The sequence below is a fragment of the Macrosteles quadrilineatus genome, unplaced genomic scaffold (genome assembly GCF_028750875.1).
Source record: "Macrosteles quadrilineatus isolate MER2022 unplaced genomic scaffold, UCM_ALF_1.0 Scaffold_368__1_contigs__length_84752, whole genome shotgun sequence".
Classification (NCBI taxonomy): domain Eukaryota; kingdom Metazoa; phylum Arthropoda; class Insecta; order Hemiptera; family Cicadellidae; genus Macrosteles; species Macrosteles quadrilineatus.
The window spans coordinates 1-21,859 of NW_026542961.1; the positions used below are offsets into that span (position 1 = coordinate 1).

At 35.9% G+C, this 21,859-nt stretch overlaps 1 protein-coding gene across 2 annotated transcripts in view; it reads left to right on the forward strand.

Moving 5' to 3' along the window:
* The first annotated feature begins 1,204 nt into the window (after nucleotides 1–1,204).
* Nucleotides 1,205–21,859, forward strand: part of LOC128982470 (ras GTPase-activating protein-binding protein 1-like) — a 57,503-nt gene continuing 36,848 nt past the window's right edge. For both annotated transcript variants that reach the window (XM_054401430.1, XM_054401431.1), the window contains exons 1-5: nucleotides 1,205–1,439; nucleotides 11,778–11,943; nucleotides 17,602–17,785; nucleotides 18,060–18,176; nucleotides 19,450–19,551. In XM_054401430.1, coding sequence (XP_054257405.1) covers nucleotides 11,846–11,943; nucleotides 17,602–17,785; nucleotides 18,060–18,176; nucleotides 19,450–19,551 — 501 coding nt within the window. In that variant the 5' untranslated portion in view covers nucleotides 1,205–1,439; nucleotides 11,778–11,845. The remainder of the gene's footprint in view (nucleotides 1,440–11,777; nucleotides 11,944–17,601; nucleotides 17,786–18,059; nucleotides 18,177–19,449; nucleotides 19,552–21,859) is intronic.

The window sequence follows — 21,859 nt, forward strand, 5'->3', positions numbered from 1 at the left end:
AACAATAAAATTGGCTTCAGCTGTTCCATAAGGATAGGAAATCTACTAAGGGAGTATGTTTTATCTATGGTATGACTCTCGGTCTCGGCGGAATCGTCGGTATGACTCGCGGTCACGGTGGAATCGTCGATATGACTAGCGGTCACGGCGCGATTGTCTGTATGACTCCGCGGTCACGATGCGATCGTCGGTATGACTCCGCGATCACGGCGCGATCGTCCAAATGACTTGCGGTCACGGTGCGATCGTCGAAATGACTTCGCCTCCTGCGTTAGTGGAATTACCGTGAACATCATTCGCGATAGCGGCGTCATCGTTACTCGCGAAGCGGCAAAATCGCCGATGATCGGATCAAATCTCGTCCCAAAATAATCCCGAATAAAATGTAATCAATAATCATGTCCTGATAATCGGGATTTTTCCCGAAAATTTCCCGAAATTTCGGGTTAATACCAATAGCCGTTGCACGGCGCCCCCTCAGCCGCGGCGCCCGGGGCAACTTGCCCCGGTTGCCCCCCCCTTCGGACGGCTCTGACTCTGTTGTAGCTCCTGTACACATCCAGACACACACACACACACACAGACATCACTTCGAAAACCACTTTATTGGGTCTAGGGGGACCCAAAACGGATATATCCAATCAAAACCCAAACTCGAAAATTTTGACGAAAACAATACTTTCTCCATATACTATGGTATAGGGGGAGAAAGTAAAAAGGCAGAGGCTATTCGCACAGTTTGAGTATAGTAATAATGGTAACAAAAAGTGAACTGCATTGCAAGCAATAAAAACATAAATAAATGCCAACGATATAGACTGTGGTGGTAACAATAACAATGATAGACTAAGATGACTGATGAAGGTGTGCATGTGCCTTGTGAGTCGTTAACGGTAGCCTGAGCCTACAGTCTAGACAGACTACAAGAATAATCACTCCAACACCAGCCACCACTACCTTTGGTAGCTGTGCACCAGCAGTAAAGGTATTTAATAAATTATATATTAGTAGTTAACACTACGTGATCGACGCTTCGCCACTAATATTATTTTTTTTTATTTTCCTCGTACTGTTTAACAACTTTGGTTGCTCACGGAAAAGGTTCACATGACTAATCACACGGACCAAAAGTCTCCAACCCGTAGCATATAGTCAAGAGTTTCCGTTTCTTCCTGCGCAAAACTGTGCGCAAATTTTAATATTTCACATCTGTTCTTGCATCGTTGCATGTGCTGCTGCTGCTGAGCTGCAACCGCCTAGTTCGTGTTCCTGTCTGACTGTCTGAAATCGCTGTCACCTAACTTAAACTTCTGCAGTGATATTCATCGTTGGAAGTTCTCCGATATTGCTGTTTCCTATTTAAATAAAGCCGATTTTTCATCAGTTAATTAATAATAACCTACATACAACTGTACTGTAAACACTGTTGCTGTAACAAGGTAAGTTAAAAAGGTGTGGGTTTTTGTTGTGAAAGAAAGAATCGGCTTTCGCCTTTGCGGAATTAACGTTGTTTACAATTTAGCTAGACTACTATCTCAAGCTTAGGATTACGGCATAGTCTTTTACACACTGTGTTATTGTTCTTAAATGAATGTGAGGTTTTAATTTTCATGAATCTAAAATAGCTATAAGTTACAGTACATTTTAATTCCTGCCTCTCTTCCTATACTCTAGCCGGGTTTATGTCAAATGCCTTGTCTCTCGTGGAAGTAGATTTTTTGTCAGTAAGTGAATTTTGTTGAATGAAAATCTGACTCTTTTTGGTAACCTTATTTTAATTGTTTTAGATGTTTTACTGGTTTCAAATTGTTTTTCCACATCTTCGTTTTTATTTTCAACACGGACTAGCAAGAGCAGCCTCGAGTTATCTATTAGATAATTGTAGGGTTTTAGGCTTCAGTCCTAGCCAGGGTAACCTATATATAAGTAATCTTGGTTAGGCCTATTCTATTTTTGAATCAACCTAGGCTACTGTACTTAGACCTCTAATACATTAATGGCGAATTACTTAACTTAGGGTAAGGCACCCAGTGGTTGACACCTACCCAGTGGTTGACACTTTGACAGTTTGTGCATGCCACATGTTTGTAAATTGATTTACAGGTGTTTTTTTGGTGCCATGTGATAGCTGAATTTATTCCCTCCAAAAATAAGCTGTCCCAATTTTTTAAAGTTTCATTTCAGTGCTGCTATAGAAGAATGAAGAGACACATGTCAGTTACTTCCTAAACCTCAAGCAAAAAAATAAGAGGTAAGACAATTTTTATCCATATCCATCCTGACCAGTTATCATCAAAATACACTTATTTATGTACTAGTGGATTCAGCATTAAACAAGCTATAATTTTGTTGTAGTTAAAATAACCTAACCTTAACCATTATAGAAATAAACCAGTGTCAAGCACTGGGTTCGGAAATGTGCTTGGAACCCAGTGGTTGACAGTTATGTCAAGGACTGGGTAAGGCAAATTTCTAGTGCTTGACAATAGTGTAAATCTTGCTTTAAAGTGTCAATTAATGCATTTTTCTAATCCAAAACCTATTCTAGGCTAGCCTAGCTGATTGATGTAGTATACTTTTAATATGTTTTAGGCTATTGACTTCATCTACAAATCAACTGGGAAGACCCCCATGGATAGAACGATGGGCCCTGCTCCAAGGTTAGGCACTGACTCGGAAAAGATGTTGGTTAACTGGGTTATGGCGATGGCTGCTAAATGCTTTTCTGTTACCAAAACTGAGGATATCCACAAGCCAGATATCAAAGGATATGAATCTCAGTCACTTAAGTTATTTCCAAATGGCAGGCCTGGGAATAAATGTCTCACCCATACTGATACTAATTACTTAAACCATACCTATTGAGTCAAGTTCAAAAGTGTCTATTTGTTTTGATTTGTTTGTAAAAACAGAAATGTCTATTAAGATGAAATAATTATTAGACCTAGGCCTACAAGCCATTTTTAAATAGTGTTTACGTTGAAGATGATTGCTATGTAAGTTGTTTTGTTTATCGGTAATGAAATTGTATCGGACTATGGACATCACAACACACTAAAAAAATTGAATTAGTAAGACACTAAGTTTTGTTTACCATAAGTAGGTTTAAAAATAAGACTGATTGTTAAGTATGGAATATTTTATAAGTTCCCATGTGTCACAGTCTAATCGTAATGTTAAAGCATAAATTAAAGCCTATTTACCAATTGTTTTTGGTTTTTTTACCTTAGTTTCTTCAATGGAATCAATAGAAAACCAATCCTGTGATTATTAATAGTTTAATTTGGCTTTTATGGTGATATTCTGTAATCAAATTGAGTTATAATTATGTGTCAAACACTGGGTGAGTAGCTGTCAACTACTGGGTTTTGGTGTCAAATACTGGGTCTGATGCAAGACTTTGCGTTTTAATATTTTTCTGGTATTGTATTATAGTAAAAAAGGTTTAATTATTTTTTATCTTAATCTTCAAGATTCAGAGCAATAAATAACATCAACAAGGCTTCTTAAACTCTAACCCAACATTATTTATGAATATATTAACCGTTATCTGGTCTAAAAGTGTCAACCACTGGGTGCCTTACCCTACCTACCGTACTGATATAAATTGGTACTTTAAAGCCTTATCAGTTTTGTTATTTTGAGTTGAGTATTTAACTTAAGTCAACTTAGGCATTGGCCTTTATCTTAGCCATTGGCTGGCCGGGTAGGCCTACACTTCCATATCTTTTGGCACAACCGAATGATTAGCCTAAACTTAATATTGATTAGGCCTATTCAATTGTTTAATTCAATATATAGTTTGGTTAAGTAAGTAGTTAGGTTATAGCAGGTTAACCTTACCTAACTTAACTAACAAAACGATATATCGAATAATCAATAGCCTAAGTATATCGATCGATATTCGGTTGTTTGTGCCAACAGATATGGAAGTGTACCCGGCTGGCCTAAGTAATTGTAGTGCTTGAGAGTCCCCTGTTCCCCTGAGAGCTTTTGATGGTTCGAAAGTGAACCCAGCTGTCCTTGATTATGGGGCTTTGAATAAATTGTTTTGGCAAGAGAAAGTAAAATAAGATTCAGAGATCATCGCTCCTAACAACAATCATTGTGCATTCATAGACTATTTATTTACCGTATACATAACTTATTAATGGTAGGATAAATCTGCTATAGCTCATTCAGCTGAATAGCCTATAAGACTGTCCACCTCTTGAGTGTGTCACTGTCTCAAAGAACATAAGTTAATTAAATTGCCAAAATGTTAATTTTAGGCTTAACTTAATAAACCAATAAATTAAGCTTTCTGTATAAGTACAGGATTAAACTTAGTCTCAGCCAATTTAACCCATTAGAATAAGTATGAATATTTCTGCATGGCTACTACTGAGTTGAGCAATTTCGGGTAAAATACAGAGTTTTAGGAAATAAATTATAGGCCTAAAATGTATCATAAAAAGTAGGCCCTACCTCGAAATATATTATACTAGCTGTTACCCGTGAGCTATGCCCAGTTTGACTTTAAAAAGTACTTACTTACTTGCATACTTGAAGGTATCCCACTTGTAGCATTTCAGCCGTGGTCTTCATTTTGGTTTAAATAGATTGGTAGGCCTACATAATGTCTTCATTACTCAGTAATTCATCAATAAAGTTATAGGTCTTTTCCATTAAATAAGTCTATTAAATAAGTACTTTAGGTTAACATAGGAAACTCCAGAGCTACTGGTTGGGAGCCCGAAAGTCAGATCAGAATAAAAACTACATACCGTAGTTTTCCTATTCAATGCCTAAAGAATCAGTGTACCAAATTTCAGTCTTCTAGGTAGATGGGAAGTAGGAGAATTAAGTGATGAGTGAGTGAGTGAGTCAGTCAGTGAGTCATCAGTGAGGACTTTGCAGTTTATAGGTACACATTTATATGAAAGTGCATTAAACTAGCTACAATAGTGTTAACTCTTTCGCTGCCAGCATTTTTTAATTCGTAAGTTATACTCGAGAAAATGAAATAAAATGGCTATGGGCCTAATTTTTTTGTGCAAATATTTTGATAAGTTAAACCTTTTTTTCTAGAAATTTAATAAAATTGCCTTTATAAAAAATATAATATTTATAAAGGTTTGGATGGATTTTTTAATGTTACCAAATGTAAGTAAAAAAATTAAAAATAAATAAATAAAAAATTTGAGTAAAACCAAGATAACTAGGCCTATATGAAAAATACTAGTACTATAAAATTTATAAAACCACAACTATATTTACACACTCCTACACTTCTTCCCTTATGGCCTAATAGTCAGATGTAGTGTGATCGGCCTCAAAAGTTTTCTAAGTGTACAGCCACATCAGCATTTCTTTCAGAGCCACCTTACTTTCAATAATTTGTCATGTTTTACTTTACAATTTCTAGAAGGAAATGGTTTTTGGCAGTTTTTGGGTTTTGTATAAGAAAGTGGGTCCATTGTCTAAACTGCAACCTTATTGGATTGTCTAGCAACGGTCTTCCTGTGCTGGTTTTCTCACGAAGAAAAACATGAGCTAATATTTCGTCGATGATGTTCAACTGGTAGTCTCGGTAGTGCATATCTGCATTGTGGATTTTAAGCCAGACACAGAAGCTATTAAAAACAGCCAAATAGACCAAGTAGAAAAACAAGCTTTTTATGTGCCTCGATCATCCGTCTCTTTATGGGGATTGGACGCCATTCTCCGATCCTGGACATCAACCCCAAGCATGCCATTGTTGTAACTTAGTCGAGCACACATTTGGGCTTTATAACTACTGGGTTTGACCCCTTCTAGTTACCTCATTTTCTACAGTCATTTCTATCCCTTCGTGGATAGTAGAGAGGATCTGCACCTTTTTATCCTTCACTGCATAGCGAGGATGCCGTCTTTTCTCATGCACATTGATTCTCTGAGCTCAAGCATAGGCTTTTAAAACTCTTCTGGCATATTTATATTTATTCTAGTTTGATTTGCTGTACCAACAATGTGAGCTTTATGCTCTATCAAAATCAGGTGAGTTATATCAGTCCATGATCCAGTGGATCTGCCAACTGAAGGACAACTGCAGAGCTTGCTGGCATGTCGGGTGTTTTGTCTGTTCCAGTATTAATCTTAAACCGCTGTAATAAACACTGGACAATTTACAGAGCTTGTACATTTTTATGCCAAATGTGGTTTGCTTTTTATGGTTGAATTGTATGTACGATAGCCTAGCTCTTAGCTTGACCAAGCTTTCATCAATTCCGACATTCATCTCTATTCTCCAGGCTATGGATGTGCATAAACTTGGTTTTGAGGTACGAGATAACAGGCTGTAATTTCTTGAGCATATATATCCATCGTCTATAAATTTACTGTAAAATGGAGGAATCAAGAAATCTAGTAAAATCTTATGATTCTTCTATAATTCTCCTCTTTGACCAATAGGCTACATCTGTAGGCTATACTTGGTTTCTTTACCTGTCCCATGAGCATATACAAAGCCAAATACAGTAGAGATTCAAAAATCTAAACGTCAAAAATCCGAAACGTCAAAAATCTGAAACCTCAAAAATCCGAACTGCTCCTGAGGGTTTAAAAATATTGAATTAGCACAGAGAAAACAGATGTTTTACAATTACACGGGCCAAACAGTCGGTGCCTGACAGGGAAATGAGTGAACGCGCTGAGCCGGTCTGAGTTTTGTTTGTTTCCAATGTATAAGCTCTACATATTTTTTTCAAGAAACGAATTAGGCCTACAGTTAACCAAAATACCTAAGTACAAAAATCATTATTTTTATTTCATTCACTGTATCCTAGAACTGCATTTTTAATACTCTATGCCTAATTATGTGTCTATTAGGCATTTCTAGGTTATGTTTGAAAATCCGAACAGATCGGTAATCTGAACTACCTACGATTCCAATTGTTTCGGATTTTTGACTCTCTACTGTATGCTCTTTATTTCATGAGTGTTATCAGGTTTCCATGCTTCCTCAAATGTTTTTTTTCTTTCGATTTGGTTCTGATAGTATTTTGGTATCATAATCATTTGTTTCTAGTGCTATCATACACTGTACTCCTCACCTAGAAACTCATTTAGGCATTTTAGTGCCGTAGGGTTGTTTCTGAGTCTACAACTAGAAATAGGGTTTATTCCAGAAATGTTTATATAAAATATATCTTTCACTGTTGTCACACTCCTACTTCCACCTAGGTTTCTTTTGATGATACCCCTAGGCATACCAGCACCTCGGTTTGCCCTGCCCCTACACCTTCCTCTTCCCCTAGGAGCAGAGAGCCTAGGCCTACTATTGTCACCAATCCCCTCCTCTTCTACTACATTCATTGCTTCTTCCTCATAATCGTTGTATACATATCCTAATTGTTCACTTACTGTTACCTGCCGATCATCAAAATCCCCCTGCCCTATCTCTTCATAGTAGCCTACTTTCTTCTTGCCCTGGTAATATATCACCTTCATCATCACATGCATTTACTAATTGTTCACTTACTGTTACCTGTAGATCATCAAAATCTCCCTGCCCTATCTCTTCATATAAGTCCTTTCATCTTACCTTGCTACTAGATCATCATCATCGTTACTTTCTAACGTTAGGGCTTAAATCAATATCAATAAAATCCGACCCCTCATGATTGTCTTGGTCGTTATTGTCCACTAGGCCTATGTCTAACTAATTTCGTCTTCAACCCCCACTTGAGATTTTGTCAAAAATATTAACAAACATTTTGCATTGGCCAAGTCTTAACTAATAAAATTACATTTATTTTTAAACAAGATGAGCTCTAAACATTGCTCAATCAGGTCCTGGGTGAAGAGGATCCTGTCGTTCGCTGCGCTCACTCTCCTTCATGTTTCCCTATAGGGAAGTAGCTATTACCGTAGGTGGCACGGTAAGACATAGGCCCGGGACCGATTTAGTTTTTCATTTTGGTGTCCCCAGAGGTCAAAAACACCATTCGTTCAAATTTTTACATATGTATGTATGTATATACGTCCGTGAACGCGATAACTTGGGTAATTTTTTTCCGATTTTGATTAAATTTGGTTTAAAGGTGTAAGACGGGATAAACTTGAATGAGTTTGCAAACTAGCATGATTGGGCCATGGGAACGGGGTTTTACGGGACCGGGTAAAAAATTGTTTTTCTCACTTTTTACCCTCAAAACACAAAATTTGCCGATTTCTCTCTAGACCTTTTTAAAAACCTTAAAAACCAAATAATTTAGTATAGGCTATCATAGTGTTTTTGTACGGTTATTGGTAACAGAGAATACAAATTGTAAACTTAAAATTCCCATGTTATTCTTATGGAGAATATTGTAAAATGTTTTAGTTTGCTTGTTTATATATATATTCTGATAAAACTTGGCAAATTTATTTATTTAATTCTAAGCTATTAATATTTAAAAAAATACACTATTAGTCCTTGTAGTAGCAAACCTATGTTGAATAACTCATGTTATTTAAATAGATTTAATTGAAAATCTATTCAGACAAATGGAAATTCGCTTAGTCGGCAGGTTTGCTGCGGTGGAGGTATTAAACATTGGCAAAGGTTTACCATATATATAATACGAGTAAAGTTTAAATACTTGTTACTTCGATCTGGGAATCGGCAAACACAAAAACTTTTATATTTATGGAATAACTAAGTTCTGTGTCAAAAATAAGTTCTAGACCATTAGTGTAACTAGGAAAAATCTATTTTCACCATAATATGAGTACAGTTCAAACTTTTGAAAATTTTACATGGGCCTTATAGGAAAACATTCTGCCATTCTTGTCATTTTGTTTACGTTTTAAGACCTACAATTTTGTCAACTTGAGACAGAGAGAAAGAGACTCGACTTTGCTCCAGTTATGGGTTAGCCTAGCCTGAACAACTGGGTTAGTAGCTTGACTTGGTTGTTTATCCATGTTGAGTTTATAAACACTAATCAATGCCTAATCTAGATTATTAGTGCCTTATTCTGCTCCGTTTTAAAACTAATATCCATAGGCCTAAGCCTTATTTTTATATTAATAACTGGGTACATCATTAGTTAACTCTAGTGATGTGGGCCGGGTAAATACCCAGTGGGTAGGTAAATATAAATTGGGTATTTACCCGGGTATTTACCCCAGGCCCGGGTAAATACCCAAAAACTGGGTACTTATAATTTGTATTAAAGTTAGAAAAGATTGAGATGTTTTTTTGCAATTATTACCCTGTAAGGATAGTAAAATGATAATAAAATGTGTTAAACAACATTTCATATGGACACTACTAGCATTTTACTTATGGGTATTATCGCCATAAATACCCAGGTCTCAGCATAAAGCATAATCGGCATAAATACCCTGGTCGCATGGTTGCACTGGCCCTGACTACTTATGATTTTTTAATTTCTATGATAGAGAGATGAATTTATTTTATTGAAAGCGAAGAAAAATAATTTGTAAAGTAATAATTATTATTTAGAAAGACAGGAAAATTTAACCTAGTAGTGGCCTATGTGTTAACAACTTTTAAGAAGAAAATAATTAAAAATCAATCAGTAGTATGGCAGGATTTAATCATATTTTTGTTCCAGATCTTTTGTTAGTATCAATGGTATCAAAATAAAAAAACTAATTTCATAAACTTGTGATACAAAACATTTAAATCTGTAGCACAATAAATCTTTCAGAATTATATTAAGTTAGGCCAAAAAACAGGAGATACATTTTTTTAGTAGGTTTATCCAAATATATTATTGTTTCCAACCAAGCGGTAACACAGAAAAGTTTAATTATAATTACTTTTAGTATTCTGCCTATGTCAATCAGGCCTTAGGAATTTGGAGTATTCTAAAATGTTATAGGCCTACGCAATAATGTATTGTTAATAAAACTATTCATGGCAAGTTCAACTGTTTTTATTGCATCATAAATAGGTACCCAACAATTCCTGGATATGTATAAATTAAAATAATTTTGTTTAAATGTTATTTAATTGGTTATAAATTTATAAAATGATAACAATTGAAATAGTCACAGCCTTTTTTAATATACTATCTTTTAGCAAGTTAAAAAAATGTTACTCGATTTAAGACACAAAACTAAATGCTTATTTAGAAACTTTAAATGTAATATTTTAAAAAAAGTGATGAATCATTAAATAAAAGGTACTAGCAAAGCTTAAAGTTACTGTAAAAGGTGTTATAGACAATCCTAATTTATCATGTAATAATAACAATAACATATTTAGGGGTAAATATAAATGAATTTCAATCGATTTCATAAATACCCAAAATACCCGGGTATTTATGGATTTTGGGTATTTACCCGGGTAAATACCCAGGGTATTTACCCCGAGTTTTAAATACCCGGGTATTTTACATCACTAGTTAACTCGGTTAGGTTGCTTTTTATAAATTGATAATTTCATGAATCACTAATACCCTATATCTAGGTGTGTTCAGTACATAATGACACTCTCAAAAAGTACTAATCCTAACCCAAATAAAATATGGGTAGCTTTAGGCCTACATAGGATGAGTGTTTATATTACTTCTCGGTGATTTTAGATGTATGCCTTAAGATGGCTATAAGTTTAGTACTAGATATTAAATAAACTCCCGATTAACTTATAGGGCAGCCTAGCCTATCAGTGTCAATAAAATAGTGCAATTAATTCGAGTACAACCAAACTTGGATTTACAACCATTTTTTATAGCCTACCTAAGTTTCCTTTTTGGTACTCACCAACAAGGATCAACCCGGCAAACGTTTATCCCTTAGTTCATCTAGACCTAGCCTACGTGGCTTAGTTACTCAACTATCTTAGGCATATGTTGTGGCCTTCTCTAAGAGGAGGCTAAGCTCAGGCTCTATGTTTAGCTATGTACAATTTGTAGATATAGGCCTAGGTTATACGTTTTCAAACTGAGCTAAGTTTGGCAAATTGATGATATAGGTTAAGTTAAAAGCAAAGTTTTAAAATAGTGGCGCAGCATGCGTCGCCTATATTATCTTTACAAAGGAGAGTGATGATTTTGAAAAGTGTCAAGGGATTTTTTTCCTAAACTACTTACAGTAGACTCCCTCTTATCCGGACTCCTCGGGACCGAGGCCAATCCGGATAACGGTTTTTCCGGTTAAGCCGACGTCCCCAAAAACTCATTAAAATGGGCCGTTTACGGTGATATTCAACTTAAATTTAGGAGAGCATTGCATTTAGACATGTGATCACTGGTCTCAAATCTTTCCCACGAGAACAGTCGTTACAGCCCACTTCCTGCCGATCTAGTCCGGTTAAACCAATGTGCCGATAATATATGTCTGGATAAGAGATGTCATTTTCGCCGACTGTATTCCGGTTAAACCGATGTCCGGATGAGAGGGAGTCTACTGTACCAGCAAAGTTTTATTATGTTGGTGTTGCAGCGTGTCATCTGTCGACAAATGTCGCAAAACTGCATGTGTCAAAGCTTATCATTAACCATTATTTTAGCCTATATTATATGTACACAAGAGTGTGATGATTTTTTTTTAAAGTGTGTAGGGATTAGTAATAATAAAGTTAAGCATTGGTTAGCAACCACATATTTGGAATGTAATCAACTTATATCCATATAGGCTAAATAAAATAAATTTTTTTCAAACTTGAATTGTTTTGACACGGATGAGGCAAGGACATATGTTCCTTCCCCGTTTTTTATTACATTATTTAACAGGTATGGTGCAGTCTACAATTAAATACTACCTAAGTAAATGTTGATTTGTAATAAACAAATATATTGCAGGGTCTCATCTCTTAATGAACCACTAGGTATTAAGAAGAAGAATTTGATATTCAGGAGCCAGAGCTGCAATGGTCATGGAGGTTTCTCCTAGTCCCCAGTGCGTGGGAAGAGAGTTTGTGCGTCAATACTATACCTTGCTGAATAAGGCACCCACCCATGTGCACAGGTAGGCCTCGTACGTTAAAAGTATTTCTTTTAACAAACTGCATCACATTTCCCACGGTTTTGATTATTAAAACGGGATTTTGATTTTTGAATATTATTTATCAAATTTGCTTAGAGAGAAGAGCTTTTACCGTAGTCGGCACAGAAAGACATTGACCCAGGACCTTCTTAATTTGTACCAAAAATTTGTTTAAACTTATATTTATATCAATACTAGCTGTTATCCGTCGGCTTTGCCCGATATACTTTCGAGTTTTATTTCACCTTATTGTTCCGTATAGTAACAGTTATTAAGGATTAAATCCATTCTTAGAGCCTAATCACGTTTAAGCCAATTAGACATATGGAACTACTGAAGGGTGAACTAAAAGTTCACTGTTCTTTCTAATTAACTGCCTTTTCTACAAAGAGCTTCGAACTGCTCTCTCTGACACAAAATCATAATGTAGGCCTACTAGTGCACCTGTTGCTCGGATTCGAGCAATTGCAAGTACAGGTGTTATTTCAAAACGAATAACAGTCATAATTATTCCCGATGACTTAAAAGAGTAAACTCAAAGATAATGTATTCAATATCACTCCATTCCAGTTATCGAAACTGAAAACGAACGCTCTTGTGTGTATCATGTGTTTACTAAGAACAGCTGTAATTAATACAAATTATTCGTCTGTTTAAGTAAACAAAATCATTTTTTCATAAGAAATACATTGGGATTTTGATGGCCTGTGGGGCAAAGCCCGAGGACTTTTATTACAGGAATTGGTGAAAGGGGGTGTAATCACAACAAATACTTAATTTTGACACATCGTTTGTAAAAATCCGTCCATTATTAACGGAGGAGTAGTGTTTTGTAGAAATCGCCTTCACGTATTATATATAAGGATTTTACTAAAATTATATTCTCGTTCTATCTCCTTACACTTATAGTTATGCCCTTAACAGGTTGACTGCGCTTAAATGTGACGCTTGCCGATAAAAGTCGGCACCAAACCAACTGAAATATATTGAGTCAGTGTGGCCTTAGCCTCAGACGGAGAACGTTATAATCGTTGCCAGCCTGTAGCTTAGAATGCATGCTTTATTTTGGTGTAGGTTGGCGCATTTGTCTCGGTTTCGGGGATTTTCTCTCTTGGACTCACATTACAAAGACACTGGCTACGGATCCAGGCAGTGCTGTTACCTTTAGGGGTTTCAGTGAACACTCTCGGGATAACGCAGTACAATCACCACTGCCCTTTTGTGTTTTGTCAGACTGAAATATTTGAATGCCAATTGCATTTCCTGATTCTCAAATATTTCAGTTGTGGGCTTCGCCTGCCACTGGGGAGTGCCTGCACGTTGTTTTAAGCAGTTAAAGTGTTAAACCAAATTTGCCAATAGTACAGTTTACATTATTTTCATAACTTTATTGAACATTGTTAGATAGGCTATCTTAAAGTAGGATTAAGTAACATACAAACTTTATTTTGTGACATAATGTTCTCTGATATATTTAAAAACATTTCGTCTTGATGTTATAAAAATAGATCTAGAAAAGTTTGTTTTGACAAGAACAAACATTTAAACATGACATCTGATTAGCTGTTGTGATTTTATCTCTTTCTTGATCAAAATCTATTGGGAATCGGGAGTAGCAGGTTTGCTTTAATTTCACCCTGTATTAATTTTTTAATGATAACGATCACTATTTTACTTTATATTGGCCAGTAGTGGTAACAGGTAGAACTAACACTGAATGTATAGAATAAGAAATTTTCAACGTTTTTAATTAAGTCACAGGTTTTATTTGGTCTAGCTGCTGTACCCATTCTTTGCAACGGGGAGAACAAAGAAAATTTGTGCTACACTCTGTTATTAAAGCTTGTAACTTTTTAATGCTATTGTAGATCATAGAACCCAACTTCTTCGTTTATTATTTGAAAAAACTGTCAAAATGCATAAATTCTTTTTAAATATGATTTCACATAAGGTAAACATGAAAAACTCTTTGAGCAGTCCGTGGGAGTTCAAGAACAGGAATGGGAACTTCCCAAAGTTTCATCACGATTAGATGGCCGGTTTGGTAATGCATAAAGGACAAACAAAACATGCATTGGGGTTTATAAATAGATGAGACTAACCACATGATAAGACTTGTAATTTTGGTCTGATTTTGGTGAAATTTGGTATGAATGCGTAGAGCTGTTCAAACTTGTTCATGAACCAGCAAGACCAGTTATGGGGTTATAAAGTTGTTCAAAAACTGTTTTCTCATATTTTTATCTTTAAACTATGGAAATGTCCAATTTTCATAAATCAGTTGTGCGATTAATTAAGTTGTAAAGACAATTCGTTTTCGATAGACATTCACTCATTCTTAATTTACCTAACAAACTTTTTCATGTGGCAATCTATATTGAAAATTTCTACAATAAACTTCAATATAAAAAGTAGTGATGGGCGGATCCAAGAAAATGTCGGTACCGGATCCGGATCTTAAAAAATTCGGATCCGGATCTTCACACTGTCATAAGGGCGGGTAAAAAAACCTAATTAACAGAATTCCAATTTAAATCATACTGTTTCAAATTCAATTGAGAAATGGCTTTGCCATATAAGTTATTTAGATCAAGAGACAAACACTGAGTCATGGCCTTGCCATATAAGTTATTTGCATCAAAAGACAAACACTGAGTCATGGCCTTGCCATATAACTTATTTGCATCAAAAGTCAAACACTGAGTCATGGCCTTGCCATATAAGTTATTTGCATCAAGAGACAAACACTGAGACATGGCCTTGCCATATAAGTTATTTGCATCAAGAGACAAACACTGAGTCATGGCCGTGCCATATGAGTTATTTGCATCTAGAGACAAACATCGAGACATGGCCTTGCCATACAAGTTATTTGCATCTAGAGACAAACATCGAGACATGGCCTTGCCATACAAGTTATTTGCATCTAGAGACAAACATCGAGACATGGCCTAGCCATATAAGTTATTTGCATCTAGAGACAAACATCAAGGAATGGCCTAGCCATATAAGTTATTTGCATCTAGAGACAAACATCGAGACATGGAATAGCCATATTAGTTATTTTCATCTAGAGACAAACATCGAGACATGGCCTAGCCATATAAGTTATTTTCATCTAGAGACAAACATCGTGACATGGCCTAGCCATATAAGTTATTTGCATATAGATACAAACATCGAGACATGGCCTAGCCATATAAGTTATTTGCATCTAGAGACAAACATCGAGACATGGCCTTGCCATACAAGTTATTTGCATCTAGAGACAAACATCGAGACATGGCCTTGCCATACAAGTTATTTGCATCTAGAGACAACCATCGAGACATGGCCTAGCCATATAAGTTATTTGCATCTAGAGACAAACATCGAGACATGGCCTAGCATATAAGTTATTTGCATCTAGAGACAAACATCGAGGAATGGCCTAGCCATATAAGTTATTTGCATCTAGAGACAAACATCGAGACATGGAATAGCCATATAAGTTATTTGCATCTAGAGACAAACATCGAGACATGGCCTAGCCATATAAGTTATTTTCATCTAGAGACGAACATCGTGACATGGCCTAGCCATATAAGTTATTTGCATATAGATACAAACATCGAGACATGGCCTAGCCATATAAGTTATTTGCATCTAGAGACAGTCATCGAGACATAGAATAGCCATATAAGTTATTTGCATCTAGAGACAAACATCGAGACATGGTCTAGCCATATAAGTTATTTGCATCTAGAGACAAACATCGAGACATGGAATAGCCATATAAGTTATTTGCATCTAGAGACAAACATCGAGACATGGCCTAGCCATATAAGTTATTTGCATCTAGAGACAAACATCGCGACATGGCCTAGCCATATAAGTTATTTGCATATAGATACAAACATCACGACATGGCCTAGCCATACAAGTTATTTGCATATAGATACAAACATCGAGACATGGCCTAGCCATATAAGTTATTTGCATCAAAAGACAAACACTGAGTCATGGCCTTGCCATATAAGTTATTTGCATCAAGAGACAAACACTCGGGGGAAAAACGGTCTTGTACATGGATACAGACAGCTTTGTGTTAGTAAACAAATCGGGGGGAAATCGGTCTCTTACATGGATACAGACAGCTTAATGTTGGTAAACAATTGGGGTTGTACAGTGATACAGGCAGCTTTATGCTATTAAAAAAATCGTGGTTGTACAGTGATACAGACAGCTTTTTGTTAGTAAAAAAATCGGGGTTGTACAGTGATACAGACAGATTTATGTTAGTAAACAAATCGGGGTTGTACAGTGATACAGACTGCTTTGTGTTGGTAAAAAAATCGGGGTTGTGCAGTGATACAGACAGCTTTGTGTTAGGAAAAAATAGGGAAAAAATTTCAAAAAATCGGATCCATCAAAACCGGATCCAGCCCAAGATCCGGAGTTTTTTGGATCCGATCCGGTGCCAGTTTTAGCTCGGATCCGGCGGATACGGTGTTCCGATATCCGGATCCGACCATCACTAATAAAAAGTTATTATAAGAAAGTTATTGCGTTAGTCACTGGGATCGCGGAACATCGCAACTTAACTAATTATGGGATCGTGAAACAAAGCATAAATTCCGGCAGCGCACCCTCGAAATCTACAAAACGTCCATGGCATTCCTCCCTCTAGACTTTTAGTTCAATATTAGTGTATACTGTTTTGCGGTAAAAGACTTAATGTTTTTGATCAGTCGTAATTATCCCTTTGGTTAGTAATACATCATACACCCCAAATGTATTATATATAATCAATACTCAATAACATTCATAGGAATGATCTTTTCCTTTGTAATGTATTTTGTAATTTGCTTCTATACTGTAGATGATTTGTTACAAGCATATGTTACATTTTATTTGCTTAAATTTTAGTAAAACTGCCATAGCTATTGACAGTCCATAAGACTAAATGTTAAAAATATTAAAATTTCATTTTATTTTTTAACGGAAAAGAAATTTTCCCAGAACAGAGCCTAGTATGGATATCGTTTTTAGCCTAAAACTCAGACAATTTTAACAATTTTGAGGAAAATCATAGGAGCCGTTTTTGAAATCATTGTGTGCAAACACTACTCATCAATCAATTATTTAAGATGGGGACGCCACTATGTGCGTATTTTAAACCAAATATGAGTGAAGGATGAGTGGCGCGATCTTGTAGTCTTGTTAATGACTTAGGCCGACATGTTCCTTAGACACAGCTGTTAATTAATAGCCCATACAGCTAATGGCAACTAAGGGACCTACAGTTTATTGTGGAATCCGAACCACATTTTTTCCTCGTAATTAACGAATTGGTCTAATTATTAGGATAGTACTGTGGATAGTCGTAGTACTCACTAGTGCGGACGTTAATCCACACCAGGTAGCATCGCATCCACAGTGCATCCCTATAATTATCCACAATTTGTACAATTCACAATACACAATTCATATCAAAGTATGGATATCTTGATCAAATTTGGCAAATGTATTTATTCATCCTATAGGTACTATAAAACATTTTATAAAAAAAAAAACTTTTACATTCTCGTTTATATTTTTAATTGTTAAGAGTGTTCAAGCTACCACTACTCTAGTGCAGAAATTTTTGGTTTTTGACAGGTTCTACAACAACAACTCTTCATTTGTACATGGGGGCTTGGATGTGTTCAATCGTGAAGGCAAGCCAGCTGTGGGACAGAAGCAGATCCACCAATGCATCCAACAACTCAACTTCCGTGATTGTCATGCAAAGATCACACAGGTTGACTCCCAGGCTACTCTGGGCAACGGTGTGGTGGTTCAGGTAAGCTTTGCTCACTGCCATATTACAACAACTTAGGCTAATAAATACCGTATACAAACTATCATAGTTAAATTAAAACTAAAAGCAGCAAACTATATGAGAGACTTCTTAAACCACGCTCTCTTTGAGTATAAAAACTAGTAGAAACCACTGGTCCATATCATATTGGATATGTAGTTCAGCATTCATAGTCGTTGGTGGTAGGCCTTTCGATCAATAAAGGGCATCATCATCAAGTAAGAAAATTATATGACTATTTAGTTACTTTTTACAGGTTACTGGAGAGCTGAGCAACGGAGGACAACCGATGAGGCGTTTCACCCAAACCTTTGTTTTGGGAGCCCAGTCACCCAAACAGTATTACGTTCACAACGATATTTTCCGCTATCAAGTAATGAGACTAGTATTCTGTTAAATTAAGGAAAATTATTATTTAAATATATCTTATAAAAAGATAGGGCATTTGCCAGGAATTATTAAGGAAATTGATAGGAAAGCAGGCTTACCTTTAAATAAGTCCATAGAGACACATAAAACATCACAAAATTAAAAGTAGAAATTTTCGTGGTCACTGACCACTTTTTCAACCACTGGAGATTGGAGGAATGGCAATGGCAGTTGCAATTTGAATCTATTATTATTTAAATAGTTATTTATTATTTTTTCTAAGTCATAGACTTGTGTAACTTCAGAAAATGTTGTCTTTTAGCGAATTTCCCTATAGGGAAGTAGCTATTACCGTAAGTCTCATGGTAAGACCTATGCCCGGTGCTGATTTACTTTTTCATTTTGATGTCCCCAGAGGCCAAAAACACAATTCGTTCAAATTTTCATATATGTGTATATGTGTGTCCGTAAACACGATAACTTGAGTAATTTTTGTCCGATTTTGATGAAATTTGGTTTGAATGTGTAAGGCGGGATAAACTTGAATAAGTTCGCGAACCAGCATGATGAGGCCATGGGAACGGGGTTTTACGGTGGGTTTTATGGGGTAAAAGAAATTGTAAAATTTTATGTTTTTAGGGTCAAAAATGAGAAAACCCAATTTTTACCCCTTAAAATCCTGTTCCTATGGTCTAATCATGCTGGTTCGCGAACTCATTCAAATAAATGTAGGTTTACACGTTTATACCAAATTTCATCAAAATCGGATCATTTTTGCTTGAGTTATCGTGCTAACGGACACACATATGTATATATATATGAATTTGAACGGTTGGTGTTTTTGGCCAAATTAAATGGGTACTATGGTAGTAGCTTGGGAAATTTGCTACAATGAGTAAAAATTGTTTTAGCTCATTTTTTTTGCATCATCATCTTTTGTGTTTAGCCTACGTCATATATTTTACTCTATAATCATAACATTAATTTGCACTTTGAAAAGGTTTGTGACTAATAACTTAAAATATTGCATTATTTATAATTTATTTTAATCAGACAAGCTATATGTCGTAAGTGAGTTACTTGGCAGGGAAAGTATTAAAGCTAATTATTATATACCACACAGTGTTTGTAAGATAGGATTTAACTAGCCTGTGACATAAATTTTATTTCAATGTTCACTCAAAATAATTTAGGATTTTGATTTGCAAGCATAGTATAGTAAGTTGGGATTAATAAGTTAGTTTTCAAGTTTACTATAGCAAACTGGACGTTTGCAGGATTTGGTGTTTGGTGATGATGACCCGGATCAGGAGTCCCACCATTATGAGCCTGAGGATGAGGAACCTGAACACCCTCCACAGTCAGAGCACCCTCAAGTGGTGAGTACTGGCCTACTGTAGTGATCATTAGTATTAACAGGTAGCACACAAGTACATACTACATTTTAGTGGTACAGTACAGAAATTTGGTGGAGTGTGGTAATGTTGTAGGGAGCAGACTGGTTGTTGAAAGGTTTCGCTCCTCTAATCAGAGGCTTTCTGTTGGGCTATTACTAACTGTACATACATCACATGATTTTAGTAGTGTACATGTACAAGTTCAGTACTGGTAACCTAATACAGTGAACTTCAGTTGGTACGGCTTCTGATGGCCCAGAACACCCAATAATCCATCACCTTCTTCAACAGTACATCAGCAAGGGGGGGCTGTGACGCAGACTGAGTCATTGAGCTTCTTGGGGGCGGCGGTTGCAAAAATTCAAATTGGGGGGGGGGGGGGGTGGCTAAAGTAAATTGCAACAGTGTTCAACGTGACGACAATCAAAATATATTACGAAGTCGCCAGATAGAAAGTCGATTAATTAATGACAATAGTTATGTTAGGATAGAAGGCAACGGATAGAAAAATCTGGAGGCAGTGTGTTGACGAGGCAAAGTACCACCTTGGGTACCAAGAGCCACGGCAGTAAGTAAGTAAGTAAGTTATGTTATTGAATTCAATTAGTTAAAATAGGATTTGGATAGTTTAGGATTCGTGTAGGAAGTTATTATTCAAGATTAGCCAGACGTGAGATCTAAGAGGGCACGGAATGGCTCAACTGTTGTGATAGATAAAAGATAACGCGTGGTACAGACACGTCCAGCTACACCGCGACTTAGCACAGGACACTTTGTTGACATAAAGCTCGTTAAAATCGCGACTTAGCACAGGACACTTTGTTGACATAAAGCTCGTTAAAATACAATCAAGTAGCATAGGCTACAATACTTTACACTGTTGTGTAGATACTCGATTACCTGAGTTAATAGGAGGGGGCGGGGGGTAATGGGGTAATGAAAAATACGGTTAATCCAATATTATATAAACATAGATGACAAACCCATTAAAACACTATAAACAGCCATAAATGTCACGATTTGCGTTTTTATAAACAAAATTCAATATTGCACAATCATTATTATTGTGCAATAACATATTGTACATTTCAAATCATTGGTTTATCTTGGTTCAGTTGTAAAAACGGCAACACTTAAAATAATAGCCAACTCAAATTCAACTAATAACTAGCCAAACACTTCATTGCTGACGTAAATATTAAAGGAACCTATAGAAAGTGTTATAAGCTACTGCTCATGATAGACGGATAGGCTACCGGTAGGTGCTGTATCACAGCATAGGGTATTGACAGATAAGTAATAATACCCCAGCCGCAGCAAACCTGCCGACTAAGCGAATTTCCATTTGTCTTAATTGATTTTCAATTAAATATATTTTAATAACATTAGGTTTAACGAGTACCTAGGTTTGCTGCTACAAGGAAACTAATAAAGTGTGTTTTTTTGTAAAATATTGATAGCTTAGTACAAAATAAATAAATTTGATCAAAATACAAAATATATCCATAAAGAAGAAAACTACAACATTTGACAATATTCTCCATAAGAATAACATGGGAATTTTAAATTTACGATTTTTTAATTTTCTCCGTTACTTTTAACCGAACAAAAATACTTTTACATACTAAATTAATTGTTTTTTTAAGCTCTTTAAAAAGGTCTAAAGAGAAATTGGGAAATTTTGTGTTGAGAAAAACCAATTTTTACCCCATAAAACCCTCCGTAAAGCCTTGTTCCCATGGTCCGATCATGCTCGTTCGCGAACTCATTCAAGTTTATCCCGCTTTACACCTTTAAACCAAATTTCATCAAAATCGGACAAAAATTACTCAAGTTATCGCGTTCACGGACGTATATATATATATATATATATATATAGATATATATATATATATAGATATATATATATATAAAAGTCTATATATATACAGTGCAGTCCGGCTAATCCGAACTAATTGGGACCGAACCCCGTTCGGATTAGCTGATTGTTCGGATTAGCCGAAATAACGTAAATAATCAAGATGGAAGCAATTTTAAGGGGTCGTAGTGTCGTAATATGAACGAGCAATACACAAAAACCAATTTTAATAGTCCATTTACTACAACAAAATTAAAAAAACAACAGTTAAACTTAAATAAGCGCATCAGTTGTGCAATATCTAGCGTGTCAACAATCAACTAGCGTAGAGCGATATGAACGGGTGGGCAGACGTGTATGATGTGACGATAATGCGTGCGGACTGTACGTCTGCACGCACTGCTTACCGAGACTGTACACAGTAGCCTACAC